General features: G+C 44.7%; 1 protein-coding gene across 13 annotated transcripts in view; it reads right to left on the reverse strand.

The window, feature by feature from the left end:
* SYNGAP1 (synaptic Ras GTPase activating protein 1) overlaps positions 1-24,224 on the reverse strand; it is a 487,176-nt gene that overhangs the window by 196,121 nt on the left and 266,831 nt on the right. For 10 of the 13 annotated variants that reach the window (XM_073598174.1, XM_073598187.1, XM_073598179.1 and 7 more), the window contains 3 exons: positions 22,024-22,145; positions 17,132-17,285; positions 11,885-11,983 (listed from right to left, as the gene is read on the reverse strand). In XM_073598174.1, coding sequence (XP_073454275.1) covers positions 11,885-11,983; positions 17,132-17,285; positions 22,024-22,145 — 375 coding nt within the window. The remainder of the gene's footprint in view (positions 1-11,884; positions 11,984-17,131; positions 17,286-22,023; positions 22,146-24,224) is intronic. The other 3 variants (XM_073598175.1, XM_073598186.1, XM_073598184.1) reach the window with 1 other exon arrangement.

Consider the following 24,224-nt stretch of genomic DNA (forward strand, 5'->3'; position numbering starts at 1 on the left):
CCCATTCCCATCATTGTAAAGGTACAGGGAGATCGTAGGAGCCTTACTGCAAGCAAAGTTTAGGTACACATTAATGGCTGACTTGAATTAAAGAGGTAAAAACTGGACAAAGTAGTGCTATGCACTCCCAGAGAAGCTGAACATGGTACTTCTGATAATGGTAACCACTGAGCAACCCGGACTGGATAATCTAGGAGTTGCAGCCCTCCTAAGATCGGGGGAATCTTGTAACTGCACAAACAATAAAAAATAAAGGGCCCAAACTGCTCCGAGGAATGAGGCTTGTCCCCTGAAACACGTCAACTTGTATTATCATCCATTTGAACTCGAAGAATTCCATTGATGGGCTTGCTTTTGGATCCTGGGACCAAACCTGATGTTTCACTTTTGGGACAGAGAACACAGATTTTTCTGCAGCCTCAGCTGCACTGCAGAATGAATGAACAGGAAGCACTCTGTACAGAGGCTCCGTACTATGTTTCAGTTATGCATGAACACAGGAGTGATCGGAGCTACAGGGGAGGGGGAATGGGGACAAGAGAGAAGGTTACCACAGTGCCGGGGGTGGGGAGGCAATCCCTGAAACCGATCCGTCTGTGGCTTTCCATGCAGTAGCTGTGTAAGAGTCCAGGGCTTACTACGCATGCACCAAGGGTGCGTTGCCGCAAGAAGAAATCTGTGCCAACTGAGCATGCACCAAAGACGCCTCACTGCGCCAACCTGCACCTACACAGAAGACCTGATGGAAAAAGGCAGGGAAATGCCCAGGAGGCGCACAGGAAGTGACATCAACCTGATGGAAAAAGGCGGGAAAATGCCCAGGAGGCACACAGGAAGTAAACTCAACCTGATGGAAAAAGGTGGGAAAATGCCCAGGAGGCGCACAGAAAGTAAGCTCAAACATCCCTATATAAGCCCCAGCCCAGACACTGCCAAATTGCTGGATTATCTTCAGTCCCCCCCCTTGGTCCTGTGCTAGTGTGTGATCTGTCTGAACTTGTTGTGACCTGGAAACCTATTTGACTTCTCTTGTTTGCTGCTTGCCATTGACCTCGGATTTGTACCTTGACCATTCTACTTCTTTGCCCCTTTTGTACTCAACTGCCAGATTGGAACCGACCCCAGCTTGGATCTTGACCATTCTTCTGATTAACCCTTTTATACTTCGTTGCCAAACTGGACTGGACCTCGGCTCGGATCTCGGACTAAGGCTTGCACGGTGCTCTACGCCCCTGGCACCCGTGCCACTCGGTGTCCACCAAGTCTCTGTCTCCATCTTCAGAGGCTTCAAGGACCCGAGGTGTAAGGGAGGCCTCCCAACAACGTCGGTCTCACCTCAGGCACGTGGCCCTCATGACAAGCTGACATTCATTGGGATGGAGAGGAGGAGAAACCGGGAAAGGAGGTGTTGAGCTGTGATCAGCAGCTTTTGGAATTGCCTTCACCATAAAGCTGATGATGAACTCATGAGGCCCGGGCCTTGTTCAGGAGGGTCAGTGCTACCCCTTTATCGGCAGCCTTGCCTGTTGCAAGCTGATAACACAGAACTATTGCCTTACAGTAAGCAGCAGGATTGTCATCCTGTGCTCCATGGTTGGCCATGAGGCTCCCTATTTGACTGACCAAACAAACAACCCAACAGATTACACAGCAGATTAATTATTGCTAATTCCTATTCCTGATTATCCCAAATCCTGCAAGATGGCGCAGAGGTGTAACATCACCCTCTGTGGTGCATAAACAGGTGCTTTATTTTTTTTTCTAACAGCTATTATACAGCGTTTTTAGATGGAGGGGTGGGCCTGGATATAAAGAGTTGGACCTTGCATTTTAGTGCAAGGTCCGCTATCAGATAAGCAGTGCCATGGCAAAGTAACAACCACCAATCAAAGGCCTGTATCATTTTTCAGCACCAAACTGGGCAAGAGAGGATTCATCTCCAGTCGGCGGTAATAAACTACATCAGATTAATCTGTTCTCATTGCCTGCAATCTGTCAGTCAGGGTGGAGCAGCATGCACAGGCGATGAGGGGGTGACGCGTCACGCCATATCTTATAATGAACACATATAGGACATGTACTAATCAAGAGACGACACGCGTTTCAATGATTAATGAGCGCTGTCGTTTTTAATACGAATGCATATAGGACCATAAACGTCTTTTTTATTTGCCGTCAGTAATGTAGTGTGACGTTCCCGCCGAGCTGCCATTTCCTATACGCTTGCTCTTTAATGCACGATAAGATGGAGTTAGCGCTGCACACTTTATCTTGCTAATTATTTGTGCTTGGCTTAAAGTGACGTGCTGACTGAGCCACAATTTTTAGCTGCGTTAATTGTCTGTGCGGCAGGGGGATTTTCCAGACTTTCTGGGTCATTTATGAACCAAACAAGAAAGAATTGTGGACAACAAGCTATATTTTATGCAGCAGATTGCCCGTGTTGCCTGCTGCTGGAAAAAGGGAGCGTTACCGAATTCTGCAGAACTTGGTGGATGTACGATAAATTTAGAGGCCTAGTTATAAATGGCTGGAATTAATCTTGTGTGTTCATTCACAGGACAATTCAGATGGTTTGTTCGATTTTTAAACACTGTCACCTAATCAACCCCTAAAGCAAAGTACACCTATTAACCAATTCCCATCCAGAGTACGTATACCCTATATTACCAAAAGTATTGGGACACCTGCCTTTACACACACATGCACTTTATTGGCATCCCATTCTTAGTCCGTAGGGTTCAATATTGAGTTGGCCCACCCTTTGCAGCTACAACAGCTTCAACTCTTCTGGGAAGGCTGTCCACAAGGTTTAGTAATGTGTCTATGGGAATGTTTGACCATTCTTCCAGAAGCGCATTTGTGAGGTCAGGCACTGATGTTGGACCATTCATCCCAGGTGTTCTATCGGGTTGAGGTCGGGACTCTTTTCAGGCCAGTGAAGTTCCTCCACCCCAAACTCGCTCATCCATGTCTTTATGGACCTTGCTTTGTGCCCTAGTCCAAATCATTTGGTGGAGGGAGGATTATGGTGTGTGGTTGCTTTTCAGGTGTTGGGCTTCGCCCCTTAGTTCCACTGAAGGGAACTCTTAAGGCGTCAGCATACCAAGACATTTTGGACAATTTCATGCTCCCAACTTTGTGGAAACAGTTTGGAGATGGCCGCTTCCTTATCCAACGTGACTGCGCACCAGTGCCCAAAGCAAGGTCCATAAAGATATGGATAAATGAGTCCTGACCTCAACCCGATAGAACACTTTTGGGATGAATTCGAGCGGAGACTGCGAGCCAGGCCTTCTCGTCCAACAATAGTGCCTGACCTCACAAATGCGCTTCTGGCTTGCGCATGCTAAGTGAGAAGCCGCAAGGAGGCACAGCCAGATTCCAAAAGTAAAATTAAACAGACTTTCCTTTCCTGAGTTGGCCTTTAAATCAACTTGCAAATTGTGAAATACTGACCCAGCCTGCAGAAAACTCTGCTCCAGGTGTTCATGTGACCCTACACCCAGGCATTTGATCATATGATCTCAGCTGCAGTGGCTGAGGGGGCTGATGTTCAGACACAGCCAGCCAATAGAAAGCTCTGCAATTCAGTGGGAATTGCTGATCAAATGCTTCCACATGTGGTCACCTGACTAGCTGGGCAGCAGGGCTCCAATTTTTTTAAATGTTTTTTTTACAGTGTTAAAAATTATTTTTTATTATTTATTTTTTACATTTTTTTACACTATTTTTACATTTTTTTTTGGGTGGGCTTGAATGAAATATCAGGGATCTAAACAGACTGAGACAGATAAATAAATTGAGGACACAGATTCTTCAGTTCTTCAGATGGATCCTGTTCATTCATTCAGAGGGACCCTGTTCATTCATAAACTGAAGCACAGTTTACTATGCTCAGTTATCAATGGACACAGAAGTGATCAGTAGCGATCGCTCACTGTGTCCAATTCAGAAAAAGAAAGGGCCGGTAAATGACATACTTACAGGCCCCTTCCCCACTTTCCATCCACCTGTGTACCCACAGCAGCCGGCGGGAGAGAAAAGCCATCAGCCCTGTGGGGGGCGGGCACACAGGGGGGAATCAGATGTGGACAGCACAAGAAGGGGGATTAGTGCAGTGGGACGGGAGAACAATTAGAGAACTATGCACTGTGTCTGTGTCTCCCCCTCCAGCAGCTGAAAGCCCGCGGTAGGGAGAGGGGGAGAAACCAGCTTTCAGCTGCTGGAGGGAGAGACACAGTGCATCATCTGGTAATTTTCCTCCCATCCTGCTGCACCGATCCCCCTGCTGCCTGGGCCCCTCTGTGTCCAGGCCCCCAACAGGAGTCCCTGTGTAGTAGAAGTATCTGCAATAGGTCATTTAAAATGTCTTTAAGCATTCAAGCAGCAGGGTGGGCAGGAGGCTGGCAACTTTTATCTATTGTATAGACCCACATCAAGGAGTGAATCTGACATTTGCCAAATATTCACTGCAGGTGAATTGTACAGGTGCATAAGTTTTAAATTATTGTGATTGATTCACCACCAGTAAATGTTTTGGAAAAGTAACATTTAACGCATGCCCCAAAAAGTTACCCTCTGAAAACTGATGTCACCTTCTTCAGAGCCAAGGGCACGGAAATGTCACGAGGCCGGTCCACTTTGTGGAAAGCCACTACAGTGATGTCAAATATTAATCTTTAGACCATCTAAGAAACACTGTGTTTAATTAAAAGGTGTTCATACAAAGAGTAGATGAATGCAATGAATGGTTCTTTTATGCAATTATATCACAATTATTTTTCAGGTCAATATTCTGCTTTCTTAATGGAACTTTTTATTCTAAGTAATTATGGGCTGATGAGGACTTTCCTTTAGAAATTAAAAAATGAAGCTATTTTTATACCGTCAAGATAAGTATAGCAATCATCTATTAAAGAACACCCTTTCCCTAAAAAAAAAAAAAAAAAAAAAAAAGTATGATTTTTTTAAATAAAAACAAAATGAAAATGTATTCAAAGGGAAACTTTTTTACTTATGGATAGAATAAAACGAACGAGGGTGACAGTAGGGAAGTGTCTGGATGGACAGGCGGAAATTCTCCAACCTGCTGACTGAGGATCAGATAATCAGAATGTATCTACTGACATTGTCCGCACGCCGCATGAGAAATCGTTCTTATTGTGTCATACTGCTGCAACTCTATGGAAAATATTCTCAAATATTCCCTGTTCTCAAAGACAGGTGACAGTATTCTTCAAGACAAACTGGGCTCATATTAGATCCACAGAAATAAACACATAGATTAGCGAGATAGAGAGATTTAAGACAGAGTGGGAGATTAAAGAGAGAGAGATGAGACAGAGGTATGAGAGGGAGAGAGAGAGGGAGAGAGATTAGAGAGAGACTAGGGAAAGAGATTACAAAGAGATTAGAAAGATTAGAGTGAGAAAGAGAGAGATATTATATATACATATATAGAGAGAGAGATCAGAGAGCTATATTATATATATAGAGCTAGAGAGATCAGAGAGACATGTTGAACTTCCAGTGACCAGTATGAGAGAGTGAGAGCGATAACACCAAATTTAACACACCTGCTCCCCATTCACACCTGAGACCTTGTAACACTAACGAGTCACATGACACCGGGGAGGGAAAATGGCTAATTGGGCCCAGTGTGGGTGTACTCACTTTTCTTGCCAGCTGTTTAGACATTAATGGCTGTATGTTGCGTTATTTTGAGGGGACAGCAAATTTACACTGTTATACAATCTGTACACTCACTACTTTACATTGTAGCAAAGTGTCATTTCTTCAGTGTTGTCACATGAAAAGATAGAAGAAAAGATTTACAAAAATGTGAGGGGTGTACTCACTTTTGTAAGATACTGTATATATATATATATATACACAGAGAGAGAGAGAGATCAGAGAGAAAGAGAGAGAGAGAGATCAGAGAGAAAGAGAGAGAGAGATCAGAGAGAGATATTAGAGAGAGAGAGAGAGAGAGAGAGAGAGAGAGAGAGAGAGAGAGAGAAGAGAGAGAAGAGAGAGATCAAAGAAATATACCATAGAGAGAGAAAGATTATACCCCAAAAATATGGGGTATAATATGGAAGTCCCACTCAAAACTAAGCACCCACTCTCCCCCCCCCCCCCCCGACAAAAAAATTACATGCCAAATGTGGCATGTAAGGGGGCGAGGAGTGCTTAAAGCGGAAGTTCCACTTTTGGGTGGAACTCCGCTTTAAGCTTCCAATGAACATTGTAAGAAGCTCACAGTGTGCAGTGAAATCAGAGTAAGCAGCTTCAGTACAGGAATAGATCCGGTACAACTGTGCAAGACTAAAGGGGAAGCTGGGGTTCTGTTGGTAAATTAATTCTGGACGATGGCATATACAGACCACCCCAGTATAATAAAATATTGTACAGTATACATAGAAGGAACAATGTCACCTCTACTGGTCTGGCAGGGTTGTGAAAGAACATGATTCTGGCAGCAAGCTGTAAGATTCTAATAATTAACAGCACAGTAATTAAGTACTGTGTAAAGCGGAATGCCCCAGTGGCTTGGCCTGTGAATGGACTATAAGGACACAAGTAGGACGTATCTGTACAACACAGCCAATCCGCATTTCCTCAAAACTAGGGCAAGGAGAAAGCAAGAGACGTCACCTGGAGCAAACTGTCAGGTTTTGTTGGGACAAATAATAGCATGGGAGTCATGTATGGATGTTGGCCCCAGTGACGTAGATGCCACGCAGCTTCTAACCAGGTTCCCGGTAGTATCATTCTGTACTAAATTTACAAAGAAAGGGTAAAGAATATGTTACCCCAACATTTCATATTTCTGATATGTGTCCTCTGTACCATGTAGTGTTCATTTTGATGTCAAATTTCGATTACGTTTTAGTCGTAGTCTTCTGACTAAAATGCCATTTTAGTTTTAGTTGTATCTTAGTTGACTAAAATCTCCAGTACATTTTAGTCGACTAAAATCTAATGGGTTTAGTTAAAGGAGAAGTACAGCCAAAGCTTATTTGGCTGTAATTCTCTTATGGATCACAGGAGTGCAGCTCAATTTGCACTCCTGTGACCCGTTTTCAGCAGACAGCGGCTGAAGTCCGCTGTCTGCTGACGTCACAGAGCTGTTCCAGGCTCATGCAAGATCGCGACAATGGAATCCGGATCCACCCACATGCCTGAACCGGCACCCCGCTCAGCCTCTGAGTGAGCCACTGAGAGCCATGAGCCAGCCACTCCCACAGCTTCTACAACACAGCGCTCCAGGAGGGGCAAAGCCATAGCTCCCAGCTGTCCCTAAATTTCAAGGGACTGTCCCTGATTTGAAGAAATGTCCCTCTGTCCCTCTTTCCCCATCATTTGTCCCTCATTTTGGTTCGATCTATATAGTTTTATATAAAATGCACTTTTTATCTTTCAAAAAGTGTTTCCCAGTGCTAAAACTTTCATCCAAATTCTAAATTGTTACATTTGTAAATTTTAAAAGCCAATATAAAGGAATAGTAATGGTAAAAAAAAAGCACTTGTGGATTTAATTAACCTTTTTTTTAATGAATTCTCTTTTAAGGGGGCGTGGCAGGGGGCCTACCACTGTGCTCAATGGACCAGTGCTGCCACCATAGCAGTGACAATCCACATCTGGTGGCAGGTGACACGCTGCATCTGGTGGCAAGTGACAAGCTGCATTTAGTGGCAAGTGACAAGCTGCATTTAGTGGCAAGTGACAAGCTGCATCTGGTGGCAGGCGACGGTGGCAAGTAACACGCTCAGGGCTCCCACTGATTCTGCATTATGGTGAGTTGAACTATTTCATTTTATATTACAATGTAATAGAAATATCGCATTTCAATCACCCTGACACCATATCAACCATGGTGCCGTGATGATTGAAGTGCTAAAACCAGCCATTGCCCCAACAAGTTGCCTGCGAAAAATGCCCCGCCACCCTCTGGACCTTGGCACGATTTTCTTCCATGAAGCCGGTCCCAGCTGCCAAAAAGTTTGGGGACTACTGCTCTAAATATTCTCCAGACTACTCCAGGGGACCTCAGGGCTAGCTTAGTTGACAGAGAGCTGCCTGTAAAAGCTGGATTCTCATTCTCGCCTATCCTGGGGCCAGTGCTCCAGCCAAACCTTTTCCCTGTCAAATCCTCAATATGCAGGTTTTGCTCACTGCAGTGGACACTAATACAATAGATCTGATAGTCCAGTAGTCAAGAAAGTGCCAGTGAATCCTCAGATCGTGTTCCATTTACACATTTAGGTCTTGTTCACAGGGGTGTACTACAGCGTATGCCCATGTGTGCTTAATCTGTCGTTATTTGGAAATTCGGATGTATTTGAAATCCGAATCACAATATCACAATAGTAACGAATGTAAATTAATCTTCCAAAACAACAAAACAAAATTTGTCTGAAATAACTGAATTCAATTTTGAATTTGGAAACAAATATGAAATGTAAACATATTGCAATTCTTAGATGTGAAAAATTTGACAGCCGTATTCAATCAAATCGAAAAATATTCTAATTCGGATGCTGATTAAAATTTTCTAATTGAATTCAACTCGGTCGGATTCGAAAAGGAATAAACGAAACAAAACTAAGCGAATTCCGAAAACAGATTTAACGAAACAAAGTTAGTTTATTGACAAATCGAAACAACACAAATCGTTCTGCACATGGCTACCTGAGTTTTGGCAGGTGCAGTCTGCACTCCCCACTGTAGGTGGCACTCAACCAAAGTGGCAATATAAATGGGGAGGGAGGGGGGGCTTTGAGGAACTTGGTTCCTCTGTGATTTCCTGCAGTCACTGGGAAAACAGCTGTCTGATTGGACGCTGGTGCCCTTCGTGACCTCCGTGGCCATCTTGGGTGAGGGCAGAGCTTATTTTAGACCCTTTCCCTCTGATTTGGTGTGCATTCTGTGAGTGGTTAGTGTAGGGTCAGGTTCCCGTCTGGCAGAGACAGCATTTACCAACAGGTATGCTGGTTCCAGAGGAGTAGGAAAGTGAAGGGACTATGTTAACATCACCTTGGAGGACTCCCAGTCGAGTAGGGCTAGCCAGGCCGCATTCCCGCTCCTCATTGCAGAAGCTGTCGGCAAATTTCTCAAGCTACAGAACTGCTGCTACTGACTCTGCAAGTGGCTGCGGATGGTTATGATCATCCACCAAGCCGAGTTGTAACTTGTTGAAACATTCTACCATACACAGTCTATTGCATTTGGCCTCTGTTTTCTCATGCTGCGCTCTGCTCACACGTGCGAGGGCTGTGTTTACCCACGCGGAATGCACTGGTGTTCCACGCATACCAATGAAGGCCTCTTGAGCCCCTATAGAGAAACAGAGCCTTGACTGATGGGGGCATGGCCAGGTATCGGACAAGGTGGTTGATGGTCACCAAGGATTGGTGGAAATATAGGGGATGGGCTGGGCCTGAGCTCAGAAAATTATTGCCCCCTGGGAATTCTGGGTGTTTTGAAGAAGTGGATGGAAGAGCTGCCCACCAGCAAGGTCAAGGTTTCTTGACCTTGCCAGCATTTAAAGTTGCTGTAATGGGCTATGCCCTTGATGGAAAATTGGAAGTAGGCTGTCTGTCCAGCACTTATGGTAAGGCCCCCTTTGGAATTGCGTGCTCACAGTACAACTGTGAGTGTCTCGGTTTAAAGTGTTATGTGTTGGAATTTAAATAAAGCTGTGGCCTTGCTCTTTCCAACCTAATGGTTGTGTGTTTATTTAATGGGGTGAGGGGGCAAGGGTGGTGGGTTTTTATCCCATTATGTTACATTTGATTTGTACTTAGGCCCATTGCACCTCAGCAGTCATGCAGGTAGTCTGCTTCATGTCAATTAGGACACAGCATTTGTACCAATCTGACATCCATGTGAGTGCACACTGTCTGCGTTCGGGGTTATGTACCCACACAGATGTCAAATTGGGAGCAGGGGCTGTGTCTGTACAGACACTGCATCCCAACCAGGGCTGGGACAAGGGGTGGGAAGCTGCTCTGGGTGCAATGGTTTACTGGGGGTACCTTCTTTCTGTTGCAAGGCTGACAGAAGTAGTGACAGCGGCAGTGATTTTGACAAGCAAGTGACTGCTGGGTGTAGGATCCCCTAAGCTTGCACGTCATGGGTGGGTGAGAGGGGCGTAGTTTGTAATCTTTGTCCTGGGCGCTGGATAACCTTGTCCCGGCACCGATCCCTACTGACATGAATGGGATTGCCTGCACAGGGATGCATCTGTGTATCCCTGCGCTGGTAAACACAGCCCTTGCATGCGTGTATACGGTAGTACACCCGTTTGAATGAGGCCTTACATTCCACACAGAAAGAAAATATTGCAGAGGTGCTCAGATAAGGAAGCCATCAGTGGCAGTGCGTCCATTAAGGGTGTATGGGCGCTGCCCCCTCTCTCCAGCCATCCCCTCTGTGTATAATGGATAGATTCATGCATTACATGAATCTATCCATGGCCGCTGTAGCCAACCCCTACTTCCTTAGGCTCTAATAGGCTTCAAAAAAGGTGAACTGCGAGCGCAAAGCATTGCGCTTGCAGTTCACCCAGGTGTGTTAGAAAAGCGAATGAAAATTCGCTTTCCTTTTTTTTTTTTCCAAAAAAGTTTTATTGGTAATAGAGTGGAACATACACGTATGTTGTGATACATAAACATGCAATACAGAATATGGTGTCTAACATGACATTTTAAACAGTTGCAATTTTAAAACATTAAACAACTTGGTGATCCGGTGGAGAGATGTACAGGGTGAGGGTTGGCTCAAGTATGTCAGGAACTACTTGGCGTGTAGGAGTCTCCAGTTTTAAGAAAAAGGCATTGGGGGAAGTATCCAGGGGATTCACTTTAGCCCGTATTTGGGTCATGTAGATTTATGTCTGTGTGTGTTTAAAAGGCTTAAAGGGTGATTCACCGGTTGTAGGTAAGTGGTCAATGAGAGGGGCGTAATTTTGTTCAGCTGGGTTGGGATGTCCTGTTAGGGGCTTGTCTAATGTAGGTAGTACTTATCTAGGTGAGGTAGCGGGTTTCTGTATGATGGTGAGTATTTCTAGGTTCCTCAAGTGGGAAAAGGGGTCCGGGGTAGGAGGTCGCTTTCCTAACACTGAACCACCTCTCAGCCAATCAGGTGCACGGGTCTGTTACCCGTCACCTGATTGGCTGAAACAACAGGCGCTACGATTGGATGCCTATCGGGAGGAGGGGAGGAGACGCTCGGAGGACACAGGAACCGCTGTCTGACCTGCTGCAAGGTCCTAACCGCTCAACGCCGTTGTCTGCCACCACCAAGACAGGGTAAGTGCCGGGCAGACGGTGAGCAGGTGGGGGAGTCACAGTGGCACTATTTGATGGGCACAGTGATAGCATTTGATGTGGCACTATTTGATGGGCACAGTGACAGCATTTGATGTGGCACTATTTGATGGGTGCAATACCAGCATTTGATGTGGCACTATTTAATGGGCACAGTGGCAGCATTTGATGGGGACTAGTGGCAGCGTTTGATGGGCACAGTGGCTGCGTTTGATAGGCACAGTGGCAGCATTTGATAGGGCAAAGTTGCAGTGTTTGATGGGCACAGTGGCTGTGTTTGATGGCACAGTGGCTGTAATTGATGGGCACAGTGGCTGCAATTGATGGGCACAGTGGCTGCAATTGATGGGCACAGTGGCTGCGTTTGATGGCACAGTGGCTGCGTTTAATGGGCACAGTGAGGCTGCAATTGATGGGTTTTTTTTCAGAATTTTTCTGTTTGTTTGCGCCCCCCCAAAAATTTTAAGCACCAGCCACCACTGGAAGCCATGTACTCATTTCAAAGTAACAAAGAGATTGTTCATAGTAGATGAAACCATCGTTGTACCTTGTTGGGCTTGACGGCTCTCTGAAGGTTCTCTATCCATTTGTCTCTTTCAGCAGCCGAACGACAGGCAAAGCATTTGGTACCCGATGCTGTTGTCACCTGCAGATGGGAAAAAAAAAACCATCAGAGATGATGCACTATGTACAGCAGCTTGCAGATCAGAATGTTCAAACCTTGCTGTGCTGGGGTGTCAAAGATTAACGAGGACCAATACAACAGAAAAGTGCGGCTTTGAAGGCCAACTAGAGCCAAGATTTTATTTTTTTTGGTTTTGAGAAGAGGTAGGAAGCTCTATTTTTATTCTTGTCTGTCAATTCCCATCACCCCATCACAAGTCAGCCATTCTAAACCTTTTGTAATGGGTCAAAGAGAGCGCAAAATGAAAATCTTTAGGAATGGCTGTAGAAGACAGAGGGGTGCAGATAAACAGGTACAACTTATGTAAGAGGATTTACCGAAGAAGGGGGATTGTGTGGCCCCTGAATCTCATTGGCTGTCTTTTGCCCTGCTTGTTGTAACCAGCTTAACAATAAAGACTTTTGACTCTCTTTGACTTATTTCACCCGGAATTCTCAGCTCGGGTGAATGTCCTCTCTTGGGGGGATCCTCGTCTTTGTGGTGCGCTGCGGAATATAGCCCAATAATGACTTTGTCCACATAACCTGTGAAAATCCGTGTCCAACCTTCCTTTACCACTACCTCTTATGCCGCGTACACACGACCGGTTTAGCCGTCGTAATACACTCAGAGGTTTTCTACGACGGAACTCTGACGGAATTCCATTCAAGCGGTCTTGCCTACACACGGTCAACCCAAAGTCCGACTGCCCAGAACGAGGTGACGTACAACACTTACGACGGGACTAGAAAAAGGAATTTCAATAGCCAGTAGCCAATAGCTTCCGTCTCGTACTTGCTTCAGAGCATGCGTCGTTTTTGGTCCATCGGACCAGCATACAGACGAGTGGTTTTACTGATAGGAATTAAGTCCGTTGGAAAGATTTAGAACATGTTTAATTTCTAGGTCCGTCAGATTTTTCGATAAACAAAGTCCGATGAGGCACACACACGATCGGTATATACGATGAAAAGCTTCCGTCGGACTTTTTCTGTCGGACAGTCCGCTCGTGTGTACACGGCATTAGATTCTAAATCTCTGAACATTGGAGGAACCCTTGAAAATTTTTAGAAATCTCGGGGGAACCCCTGTTGCTCACGGTATGTAGATATACCAATATACACACCAATAAAATGATACTAAAGTATAAAACAATATGACATACTGCAATAAACATGTGAATCATGAAAAAAACACACTAACTTTGCATCAGTGCTTGCTAACCTTATCAGAATTGGGACTGCAGTCTAACTTTGTATACTTACATTTCGCACGAAAAAAAAAAATTGCATTGGCAGCCTAACTTTTCATACATTTAGATAGGAAAGAAAAGGCAGACACACACAAAATCTCCCAAAGAAAGCAGCAGGGATTTCAAATCCCCGGGCCATTGGGCGGCTTGCGGGAACCTTGACAGCTCTGGATCATGGGAGGTAAGTACAACAGGGGCGGGGAGGGGGGCAGGAGGGTGTCCGGTGTTAGGTCATCTTTACTGATAAAGGTAAACTTACATTTTAAATACCAAAATGCCTTGATTGCATCTCTTCAGGTTCAAGTGAGTGATCTGGAATCTTTGCTTAGGGATCACTATTTAGAGAAGGCCCTGTCCAATATTTACAAGCAACTGTTTAAAGGGGTTCTAAATCCTCAAGGCTTTTCACCTTAATACATTCTGTACATTAAGGTGGAAAACCTTCTGTAGTGCAGCAGCCTCCCAGAGCCCCCCCCTTTTACTTACCTGAACCCGATCGTTCCAGAGTCGAGGACGAGCACAGCAGCTCCAGCCACTGTCTCAGGTCCTCATTGGATAGATGGATAGCCAATGGCTCCCGCTGCTGTCAACCAAATCCAGTGACATGGGAGCCAGGGGGCGGGGCCGAGTCCTGCTGTCTGTGTCAATGGATGCCCATGGAAAGTGATTCTCCGTGGGGGCACTCAAGAAGAGAAGGAGCCAGGAGCACCGCTGAGGGACCCCAGAAGAGGAGGATCAGGGCTGCTCTGTGCAAAACCCTTGCACAGAGAAGGTAAGTATGACATATCTGCTATTTAAAAAAACGAACCTTTACAACCCCTTTAATGGGGTTGGTAAGCTACTTGCACGCTGTAGAACTGCCAGGGAGGTGGTGTTCCCCCAGTTGGATGGTGATGACTGGAATGATATTTGGGCGATTAATTTCTCCAGATTAGTGTCGGCCAGAGACCATCTTATTCAATATAAATTTCTACATCAAATCTATCTTACTCTGGCCAGATTGGCCAGATTGGAAAGATTTTTCCTACCCAGTTGCCCTGTTGCTGGTGGTGCACGTCAACCAGCACAGACTTCCTACACATCTTTAGTTTGGATAGCTACATAGTGTAGCTATCCAAACTTTTTTCCGTAAAGTCATTGAATGTATAGAGGAGATTACCACACTGTGTATACAGCCAGTAGTAGAGGTTTGCCTTCTTGGTCTTGTTGACGACCTGGCTCCAAAAAATGTGACACGTACTCTATTGACTTTACTGTTTTATTACGCTAGGAAATTAATAGTGGTCTCCTGGAAAAAGCCTACCCCTCAGACTGTTCTGACATGGAAGGCAATTATTAATAAAGTCATTCCTTTATATAAAGCCACGTATACCAGTAGAGGAATTCCTCATACGTTTGGTAAAGTGTGGAGTGGATGGCTGAATGGTGCATCTACGACATCTGAATAAATAGATATATTCTATTACTTGTGGGAAATTCAGGTTATGTCAGGTATGAAGCTGGGTGGGTATTGATGATCAAAGTGGGAGTCCATGCAAAATCTAAAATCCCTGCATCTACAGACACCAGGGATCTAACACTAACCTCTCTATCCCTGTATAGAAAAAATGCAAAGGTAAGTCAGTTATATTTGGGCATATAATTGTGCCACATCCAGTGTTTACAAAAAATGAAACAAGATCCCCTGGTGGCGGACTTTCAAGGCACAAAGATAGTAAAGAATATTCTAATATGAAAAAATATTTATTGAAATATGAAAAATACAAAACATTTAATAAAAAGCACATTTAAAGTGAACATTCCAGTGTTGTCATACAAAACGGAATACATATAGCTAGCTAATATATCTTGTACCCAACGCGTTTCGGAGTGAGAATATGGTTCTCCTTCTTCAGGGTATAGTTTAAACAAGAAAATCAGTATTATAGACTGGAATGACAACTGTTGCCGATTAAAAACATGGAGGTGCCAAGAAAGGTTTTTTCCAAATTGCTTGAGCCAGAGAGTTCAACATAAAGGCATACCTCAGGAACAGGGAAATGCCTAGCCCATGAGTGCTGGTCCAGCTCCCCCACACCCACACAACACCAACCTGAAGGGGAGAAGTCAGAGGACCCACTGGTGCCGGAAAAGCAGGAAAAGACCCTGCAGGATGGTGAGTGGAGGTTGCTCGACTATGCAAGGAGGAGTTGTTATTTGTATAGTAAAAACAGGGGGGGGGAGGGCTGTCTGCAGACGCCACAACTGATGAGATCCTGTGACCACTCGCTCCAGCATCCAGCCCAAGACTGAAGAAGGTGAACCCTATTCTCACTCCGAAACACGTTGGGTACAAGAAATATTAGTTCGCTAAATGTATTCCGTTTTGTATGACAACACTGAAATGTTCACTTTAAATGTGCTTTTTATTAAATGTTTTGTATTTTTCATATTTCAATAAATATTTTTTCATATTAGAATATTCTTTACTATCTTTGTGCCTTGAAAGTCCGCCACCAGGGGATCTTGTTTCATTTTTTGTATAGAAAAAAATGAGTATACATACCGGTTTGGAAGCCAATCTGACCCGCTCCGACCAGATCCCACGCTGAGCTGTCAGCCGCGGCTTCTCTGTGGAGGCGGGTGCAGAGGAGACGGATGACAACGGAAGCAACATAGTAAGTCTATGGGTGACGTCACTTCCCATTCATTTCACAGCCGTTGTCATCTGTGTCCTCTGCAGAGCTTCTGGCGCTGGAGATTGGGTCGGAGCGGGTCAGGTCGGCTTCCAAAAAGGTATGTATACTAGTTTTTTCTTTACAGGGATAGAGAGGTGTGAGAGTGTTAGATCCCTGGTGTCTATAGATACAGGGATTTTAGATTTTGCATGGACCTTTACTTTAAGTATTAATGTTGTGGGGGGTGAGCTGTGGACCTAGGAATTTCCTATGCGAGTCTGATGTTAGTATTTGATGGCAGGTGGTATACCTTAGCTGTGCGGAGCTAGAAATAGATTGTACTATGAAACTGCGTTCAACTATAATGATATTTGTTGCTACTATGCTCACGTTTCAAGCCTCTGAGTTGTACTGAGGGCCCAATGCTGAGACGTGTTTTGAATTTTTGTTGGGGAGTGAGGCTTGGTATCAAACTGGAAAGAGCTGGATGATGATGGATGTCACCCAGCCAGAATGAAGGCCTCTTAAGCCACCTGCCTAGGGAAAGAGAGCCTTGACTGATGGGGGCATGGCTAGGTGCCGGGACAAGGAGAACGATTGGTTAAAATATGGGGGATGGGATGGGCCTGAGCTTAGGGAATGTGTGCCCCCAGGGAATTCTGAGTCTTTCGGAGAAGTCATTGGAAGAGCTGCCTACCCTCCCGCCCCTCTTTTCCTTTGTTATGGTATGTCACAGCTTGCTGCGGTTTTCTTGACCTTGCCAGCAGTTAAAGTTGCTGTAATGGGCTATGCCCTTGATGGAAAATTGGAAGTAGGCTGTCTGTCCAGCACTTATGGTAAGGACAGGCCCCACTTCCCTCTTTTGGTTGAGTGCTCACAGTACGACTGGGACTGGCACTGGTTAAATATGTTTACATGTTATGTGTTGGAGTTAATAAAGTTGTGGCCTTGCCCTTTCCAACCTAATGGTTGTAAGTGTTTTATTTAATGGGTTAAAGGGCAAGGGTGGTGGGGGATTTTATCCCATGGTGTTACGTTAATTGGGACCTAGGCCCATTGCGCCTCAGCAGTCAAACAAAACTGGCTCATTTGCTGCAGCTCCTAATGCAGAAGCTCAGAGTGTGCAGCAAAATCAGAGTAAGCAATTTCAATACAGGGACCTGTACAACTTTGAAAGCTCAAAAGGTAAAGCCGGAGTTCCGCTTTAAACAAGAACATCACCTCAAAACAAAACTCCTGTCCCAAGATACTGCTGTGCACGGGTTTCACCACCGAATCTTCATCCAGATTCAGATCCAAGGCTTCCGCAGCGCTGCTCGGACTCAGCAAAGACTCATGGGAGTGCGATTCCTTGAATGCCTGCATGAGGCGAGCCCTGGAGGAGAGAGGGGACAAGAGAGAGACATTGGTGAAAGTCCTTTGATGTCATACATTTACCTGTATAAATATAACCGCAATCTGCACCCTGGTGAATGGGGAAAAACCCAAAAAAAGAATACAAATGTTTCGATTTCCTTCCTTCCACTTTTGTTTTTTAGGTCTGTGTGTTAATATAGCTATTTTCCTATATGTCCTATATGTAAAAGAGAAAATTGAAGGATAGGAAAAATGGACTTTAAAGGCACGTATAGAAAATGTCATTAAAGTCCATTTTTCCTATCCTTCAATTTTCTCAATTTATTAGGATGTGGCACTTGTCTACTCGGGGTGTTTGATTACCACCCCAGGGCAAAGCAATCAATTCTTCGAGAAAACTCGAGCTGGGGTGGCATCTATAATGGAATTGTATAACAGGTGACTATTATACTGTAAGTTCAATTGGCCATATGTAAGTCCTCATATGAGGCCAGGACAGTTTGAATGGCATTAAACGGATTGTAAACTTGACATGTGATTCAGCATTTTGCCTTTTCCATCAATTGCCATGTATCAATGCCACTTGACATTTTATATTATCCTTGACTTTGAAAATAAACAATTTACAAATTACTATTCCTGTAATCACGGCCGCCGATAAGGGGGTAGCAATGGGCTCCTGTATGGGGCCTAATAAATTCAACAGCGGCTTTATAGTGAAGGCATTTCCAAAAGCTGCTGCTCACAGCTCAGTGCCCCCTCCCAGTTTCTCCACCTCCCCCTCCTGCTGGCTGTCAGCTGCTGCAAAAAAAAAAAACAACACAGAGGGATTGGTTTCAGGGATCGCCCACCGCCCCTCTGGTCACCCCCTCCCCTGTCCATGATCCTCTTTCCCCGCAGCTCTGATCACTCCTGTGTTTATTCATAACGGATAAGCATAGTAAATGGTGTGTACTATGCTTCAGTTTGTGAATGAACAGGAAGCCTCTGTACAAGTGTTTCCTGTTCATTCACTCTGCAGTACAGCTGAGGGTGCAAAAAAGGATTGGGGATCTGTGTTTCTTTGACCCAAAAATAAAACAGCAGGGGTATGTTTAGACCCCTGATATTCCACCAAAGCTCCCCCCTTCCCATAGGGCTGATAAATAAAATGTCAAAAATAGTTTAAAACAATTTAAAAAATATTTAAAATAAATAATTAAGGGTTTTTTTCACACAGATACTCTGGCTGCATGAATGAGTGATTGTTTATGTGGCTGGTGCCATGTTCGGGGCCATACACCTGCACCCACAAACCCACCCAGTTTTCAGGGGGCTGTTGGGTAGGCTGAATGGGACCCCATGATTTCTAAGAGCAGTCTTGGCTGTAATGACAATTTTTAGCATATTAATTCGTTTTTTTTTTTGTTTTATTTTACAGGCCTTTATTCATATTTTACTCCACATTTATATGCAGAACAAGCTGTCACCCAAAAGTGACAATTACCATTGGGATAAACCACATAGCACTGCCAGGGGTGGTTACAGCAGTCCGATTTTATTCATATGGTTTATTTCTTTTTTTTTTCAAAAGAAAAATAAAAAACTAAAATGGTTGCTGTAACTGCTTAGAGCCTAATTCCGAGTACAAGAAAAAAGAAAAAAATACCCTTGCAGTGCAACCAATCCCTGCAGCCTCCTGCCTAAGATGCTCCAGCCATAGTCACACACACTATACAATGCAGGACTAAAAGCCATTATATAGTGCATGATGACAAAGAGAGACCACCCACAGCCTGGAGCATCATAGAGAATGGCGGAGCATACCGGAGCTATGGGTAATGTAAGTAATAGAACCTCTACCCCCTACAACCTCTGCCCCCTATCGGAGCATACTGAGCAAGGGGTAAGGTAAGTAATACAGCCTCTACCCCTTACAACATCTGCCACCTATCGGAGTGAGGGGTAAGGTAAATAATACAACCTATACCCCCTACAACCTCTGCCCCCTATCGGAGCATACAGAGCAAGAGGAAAGGTAAGTAATACAGCCTCTACCCCCATTGGAGCATACCAGAGTAAGGGGTAAAGTAAGTAATACAACCTCTACCCCTTACAACCTCTGCCCCATATCGGAGTGAGGGGAAAGGTAAGAAATACAACCTCTACCCCCTACAACCTCTGCCCCCTTTTGGAGCATACAGAGTAAGGGGTAAGGTAAGTAATACAACCTCTACCCCTTATCAGGGCATACAGGAGTGAGGGGTAAGGTAAGTAATACAACCTCTACTTGCTACAACCGCTGCCCCCTATTGGGGCTTACCGGAGCGAGGGGTAAGGTAAGTAATACAACCTCTACCCCCTAAAATCTCTACCCCCTATTGGAGCATACCGGAGCAAGGGATAAGGTAAGTAATACAACCTCTGCCCCATATCGGAGTGAGGGGTAAGGTAAGTAATACAATCTCTACACCCTACAACCTCTGCCCCATATCGGAGTGAAGGGAAAGGTAAGAAATACAACCTCTACTTGCTACAACCGCTGCCCCCTATTGGGGCTTTCCGGAGCGAGGGGTAAGGTAAGTAATACAACCTCTACCCCCTAAAATCTCTACCCCCTATTGGAGCATACCGGAGCAAGGGATAAGGTAAGTAATACAACCTCTGCCCCATATCGGAGTGAGGGGTAAGGTAAGTAATACAATCTCTACACCCTACAACCTCTGCCCCATATCGGAGAGAGGGGAAAGGTAAGAAATACAACCTCTACCTGCTACAACCGCTGCCCCCTATTGGAGCATACCGGAGCAAGGGATAAGGTAAGTAATACGACCTCTACCCCCCTACAACCTCTGCCCCATATCGGAGTGAGGGGTAAGGTAAGTAATACAATCTCTACACCCTACAATCTCTGCCCCCTATTGGAGTGAGGGGTAAGGTAAGTAAAACAACCTCTACTCCCTACAACCTCTGCCCCCAACGGAGCATACTGGAGCAAGGGGTAAGGTAAGTAATATAACCTCTAGCCCTACAACCTCTACCCCACATCGGAGTTACGGGTAAGGTAAGTAATACAACCTCTACCCTCTACGACCTCTGCCCCATATTGGAGTGAGGGGTAAGGTAAGTAATATAACCTCTACCCCCTACAACCTCTGCCCCATATTGGAGTGAGAGGTAAGGAGAGTAATACAACCTCTATCCCCTACAACCACTGCCCCGTAACAGAGCATACCGGAGCAAGGGGTAAGGTAAGTGTTACAACCTCTATCCCCTACAACCTCTACCCTCTATCAGAGCATACTGGAGCAAGGGATAAGATAAGTAATACAACCCCCTAGAGGTAATGACTATTTAACCCATGCTGTGTGGGGGGGACTCCATCGCAAACTTTTTTTTCCCCAGAGATGGGCTTTTATTTGTATTTTTAACCACTTGCTGGCACTCCCCCCCCCCCCCTTTTTTTTTTGCTAGAAAATTACTTAAAACCCCCAAACATTATGTATTTTCTGAAAGCAGAGGCCCTGGAAAATAAGACGGCGGCAGTTGCAGATATTTGACAGCCATTTATCAAGCGCAAATTTTCAGGAAAAAAAGAACTAAAATGAATTTTAGTGCACACAAACACAATATAATACACAATTTTTTAGTAAAAATACAAAAGATGATGTTGCATCGAGTAACTAGATACCAAACATATCAAGTCTCAAAATTGCATGCACCCAAGAAATGGCGACATACTATGTTGCCTAAAATTTTCAGCGCTGTAAAGCTGCCTGGATCAGTTTTACTAAAGAGCCAATCACTAACTGTAAAAAAAAAAAAAAAAATCAACAACAAGATCATGGCTGCAGCTGCACTCTACTTGCTTGCTGGCAGTCTGTATATATATATATATATATACACTGCAGTCAGCAAGTGGTTAATTAACACCTTCCTGTCAGCCCCTTAAAAAATATAAACACTGGGAGCATTTAAAGGGCTGCCTGATCGTGCGTCACTGTGATCTCGATCGTCAATGTGTGCCCAGGAGCTACTAGTGCTATCTAAATGCAGGAGGTGTGAATTTGAGTGTGCTCCCAGCAAAAAACAGGGACACAAATATGTGGCAGTAAATCTAGTTCCAATCAGTAAAATCTCAAATAAGCTTTGATCTTTCGAACCGGTGATCCTGCCATAAAGGTCCCTGTTCAGGTGCTTCCTATTGTCTGTTACTGTCTCCCATTTATTTCCCTGCATTGTCACCCCGCCACATGTGCCTCTGATGAAGACCACAAGCAGCTGTGCTGACAAAGGCACGGTCACAAAGCTGGTCCAGAGCCGGTAATGCTGAAGCAAATGCATGTAGACAGAAGTGGCTGAATGAGGCTGGAGAAAAATATCAGCACTGAGGTGCAACAAAGAGTAAAAAAAAAAAAAAATACTATATAATCACAAACTAAATGTCAACCATTTAGGGTTAAGGCCCCTTTCACACGGATCCTGACGAAGCTACGAGTGGACGTAGTGAAACGCGTTGATGTCACAGCGACGTCATTTTAGAGGTTTACAATCAATTAAGTAGCTAATTTGCTCTACCTCTATTCTCTAATTTAGACATGTCTACATAAAGTATATTAAAGTGACAAAAATGAAGAACAGTAAGCACATAGAAATGTGGAAGTTACATCAATTATTTTAGGGTAAATGCTGAAATAATAACTACAAATATTCACTCCCTGTAAAACACACACTTTCCCTTTAAGCTGTGGGAGGCCGGAGTCCTCCATAGTCCTCACCTGTCATGGTCAGCACTCCGGAAACGTGGGAGGATCTGCCGAAAGCTGCTGGTCCGATCTAACTTGGGTTGACTCTTTGTCCTCTTTATAGAGCTCTTCAAGCGACGACTCAGGAAACCCTGCTAAATGTCCAAAAAAAGAAGAGCAATGAGTCATTGGACAGGAGGCCGAGTATTGTGAATGACAGAAATTTAGAAAGGAACAATAGAATACAAATAGAAATTAGACCTGAAGAAAATATTATTCCAAGGACTACCTTCATTTATGTACAATTTCAGAGCCACTTAGTACTATATACACTATATTATCAAAAGTATTGGGACGCCTGCTTTTACACACACATGAACTTTAATGACATCCCAGTCTTTGTCCGTAGGGTTCAATATTAAGTTGTCCCACCCTTTGCAGCTATAACAGCTTCAACTCTTCTGGGAAGGCTGTCCACAAGGTTTAGGAGTGTGTCTATGGGAATGTTTGACCATTCTTCCAGAAGCACATTTGTGAGGTCAGGCACTGATGTGGACAAGAAGGCCTGGCTCTAATTCATCCCAAAGGTGTTCTATATGGTTGAGGTCAGGACTCTGTGCAGGCCAGTCAAGTTCTTCCACCCCAAACTCGCTCATCCATGTCTTTATGGACCTTGCTTTGTGCACTAGTGCAAATTATTTGGTGGAGGGGGGATTATGGTGTGAGGTTGTTTTTCAGGGGTTGGGCCCCTTAGTTCCAGTGAAGGGAACTTCTGAGGTGTCAGCATACCAAGACATTTAGGACAATTTCATGCTCCCAATTTCATGGGAACAGTTTGGGGATGGCTCCTCCCTGTTCCAACATGACTGAGCACCAGTGCACAAAGCAAGGTCCATAAAGACATGGATGAGTGAGTTTGGGGTGGACGAACTTGACTAGCCTGCACAGAGTCCTGACCTCAACCCAATAGAACACCTTTGGGATGAATTACAGCGGAGACTGCGAGCTAGGCCTTTTCGTTCAACATCAGTCCCTGACCTCACAAATGCACTGGAGGGGACACCGGAGCCACTGCCCACACCTCGCAACCGACACCTAGATGGGGCCTGCCCACTGTGCTAGAGGAGACACCAGAGCAGCTGCCCGCACCCTGCCCCCTAGATGGGGGGGTTTCGCTAGTGCCGTTCCGCCGGGGGGGTGGTAGTGCTGCGCCGCCGGCCGCCTGGAGGGGGGGGTGTCTGCTTGCCCCCCCCCCCCCCCCCAAAAAAAAAACACCAGCCGCCACTGGGTGGAAGGAAAGAAAATCTCTTGATTCCCCATCAACATAGTCAGTGTTGAAGGGAAAATGCCTCCCACCGAGGGTGTTGCGGGAAGCCATCCTGATGACTGCTGGCTGCTATAACTGCCAGCAGTAATCAAATGTAAAAAATACAACATGCTTGTTATACCCAAGTTGATTGATGGGTCGATTTAGGTACCATCAACCTGCCCATACAGGGGTTGAATCTCTGCCAGTCCCTGCTGTACTGAACAAATTTCGATCCATGTATGGCTGGCTTTACTTTTTTACAGTAAGTGTAAATAAATCAAAGTGTTTTTGGAAAAAATGTATACTTTTATATTTGCAAAACTGATGTGTGTCGGTGGACAGCTTAGGAGATTTTAGTTACCTTTTCTCACTTCCTTGTAAAAATGTTTAATTTTCACACATAAATGTCACATAGACATAAAATAAATATTTCAGTATTAATCACTTCTATTTCTTATGAACCTGTAGTATGCCTTATTTCTCTCTCCTGCTTTTTTCAATAGACACCTCATTGAACTCTCCAGGCAGAAGTCAGTGATAATTTAAAGTAGTGCTAATTGGTTCAATATACTCATTGATGTTTACATACATTTGATGTGGCCTGAGGTTTACGAACACTTGACATTAACTGGGCTTTGCCAAAGTGGCGTTTTCCGATTGTGCTAAGCTTTGCCAAAGTAGCGTTTTCTGACTGTGCTAAGCTTTGGCCTAATGGCATTTTCTGCCAATGCTAAGCTCTAACAGAGGCATTTTCTGACAGTGCTAAGTTCTGATCTTTGAAATAGAGGTGTTTCCTTACAGTGCTAAGCTCTGCCATCATGGTGTTTGCTGCCAGTGCTAGGCTCTGACCTCTGACAGAAGGGTTTCCTTTTAGGGCTAAGCTCTGCCATACTGGCATTTTTTGACAGTGCTAAGCTCTGACATG

Source organism: Aquarana catesbeiana, linkage group LG09, assembly GCF_042186555.1.
Source record: "Aquarana catesbeiana isolate 2022-GZ linkage group LG09, ASM4218655v1, whole genome shotgun sequence".
Lineage (NCBI taxonomy): Eukaryota > Metazoa > Chordata > Amphibia > Anura > Ranidae > Aquarana > Aquarana catesbeiana.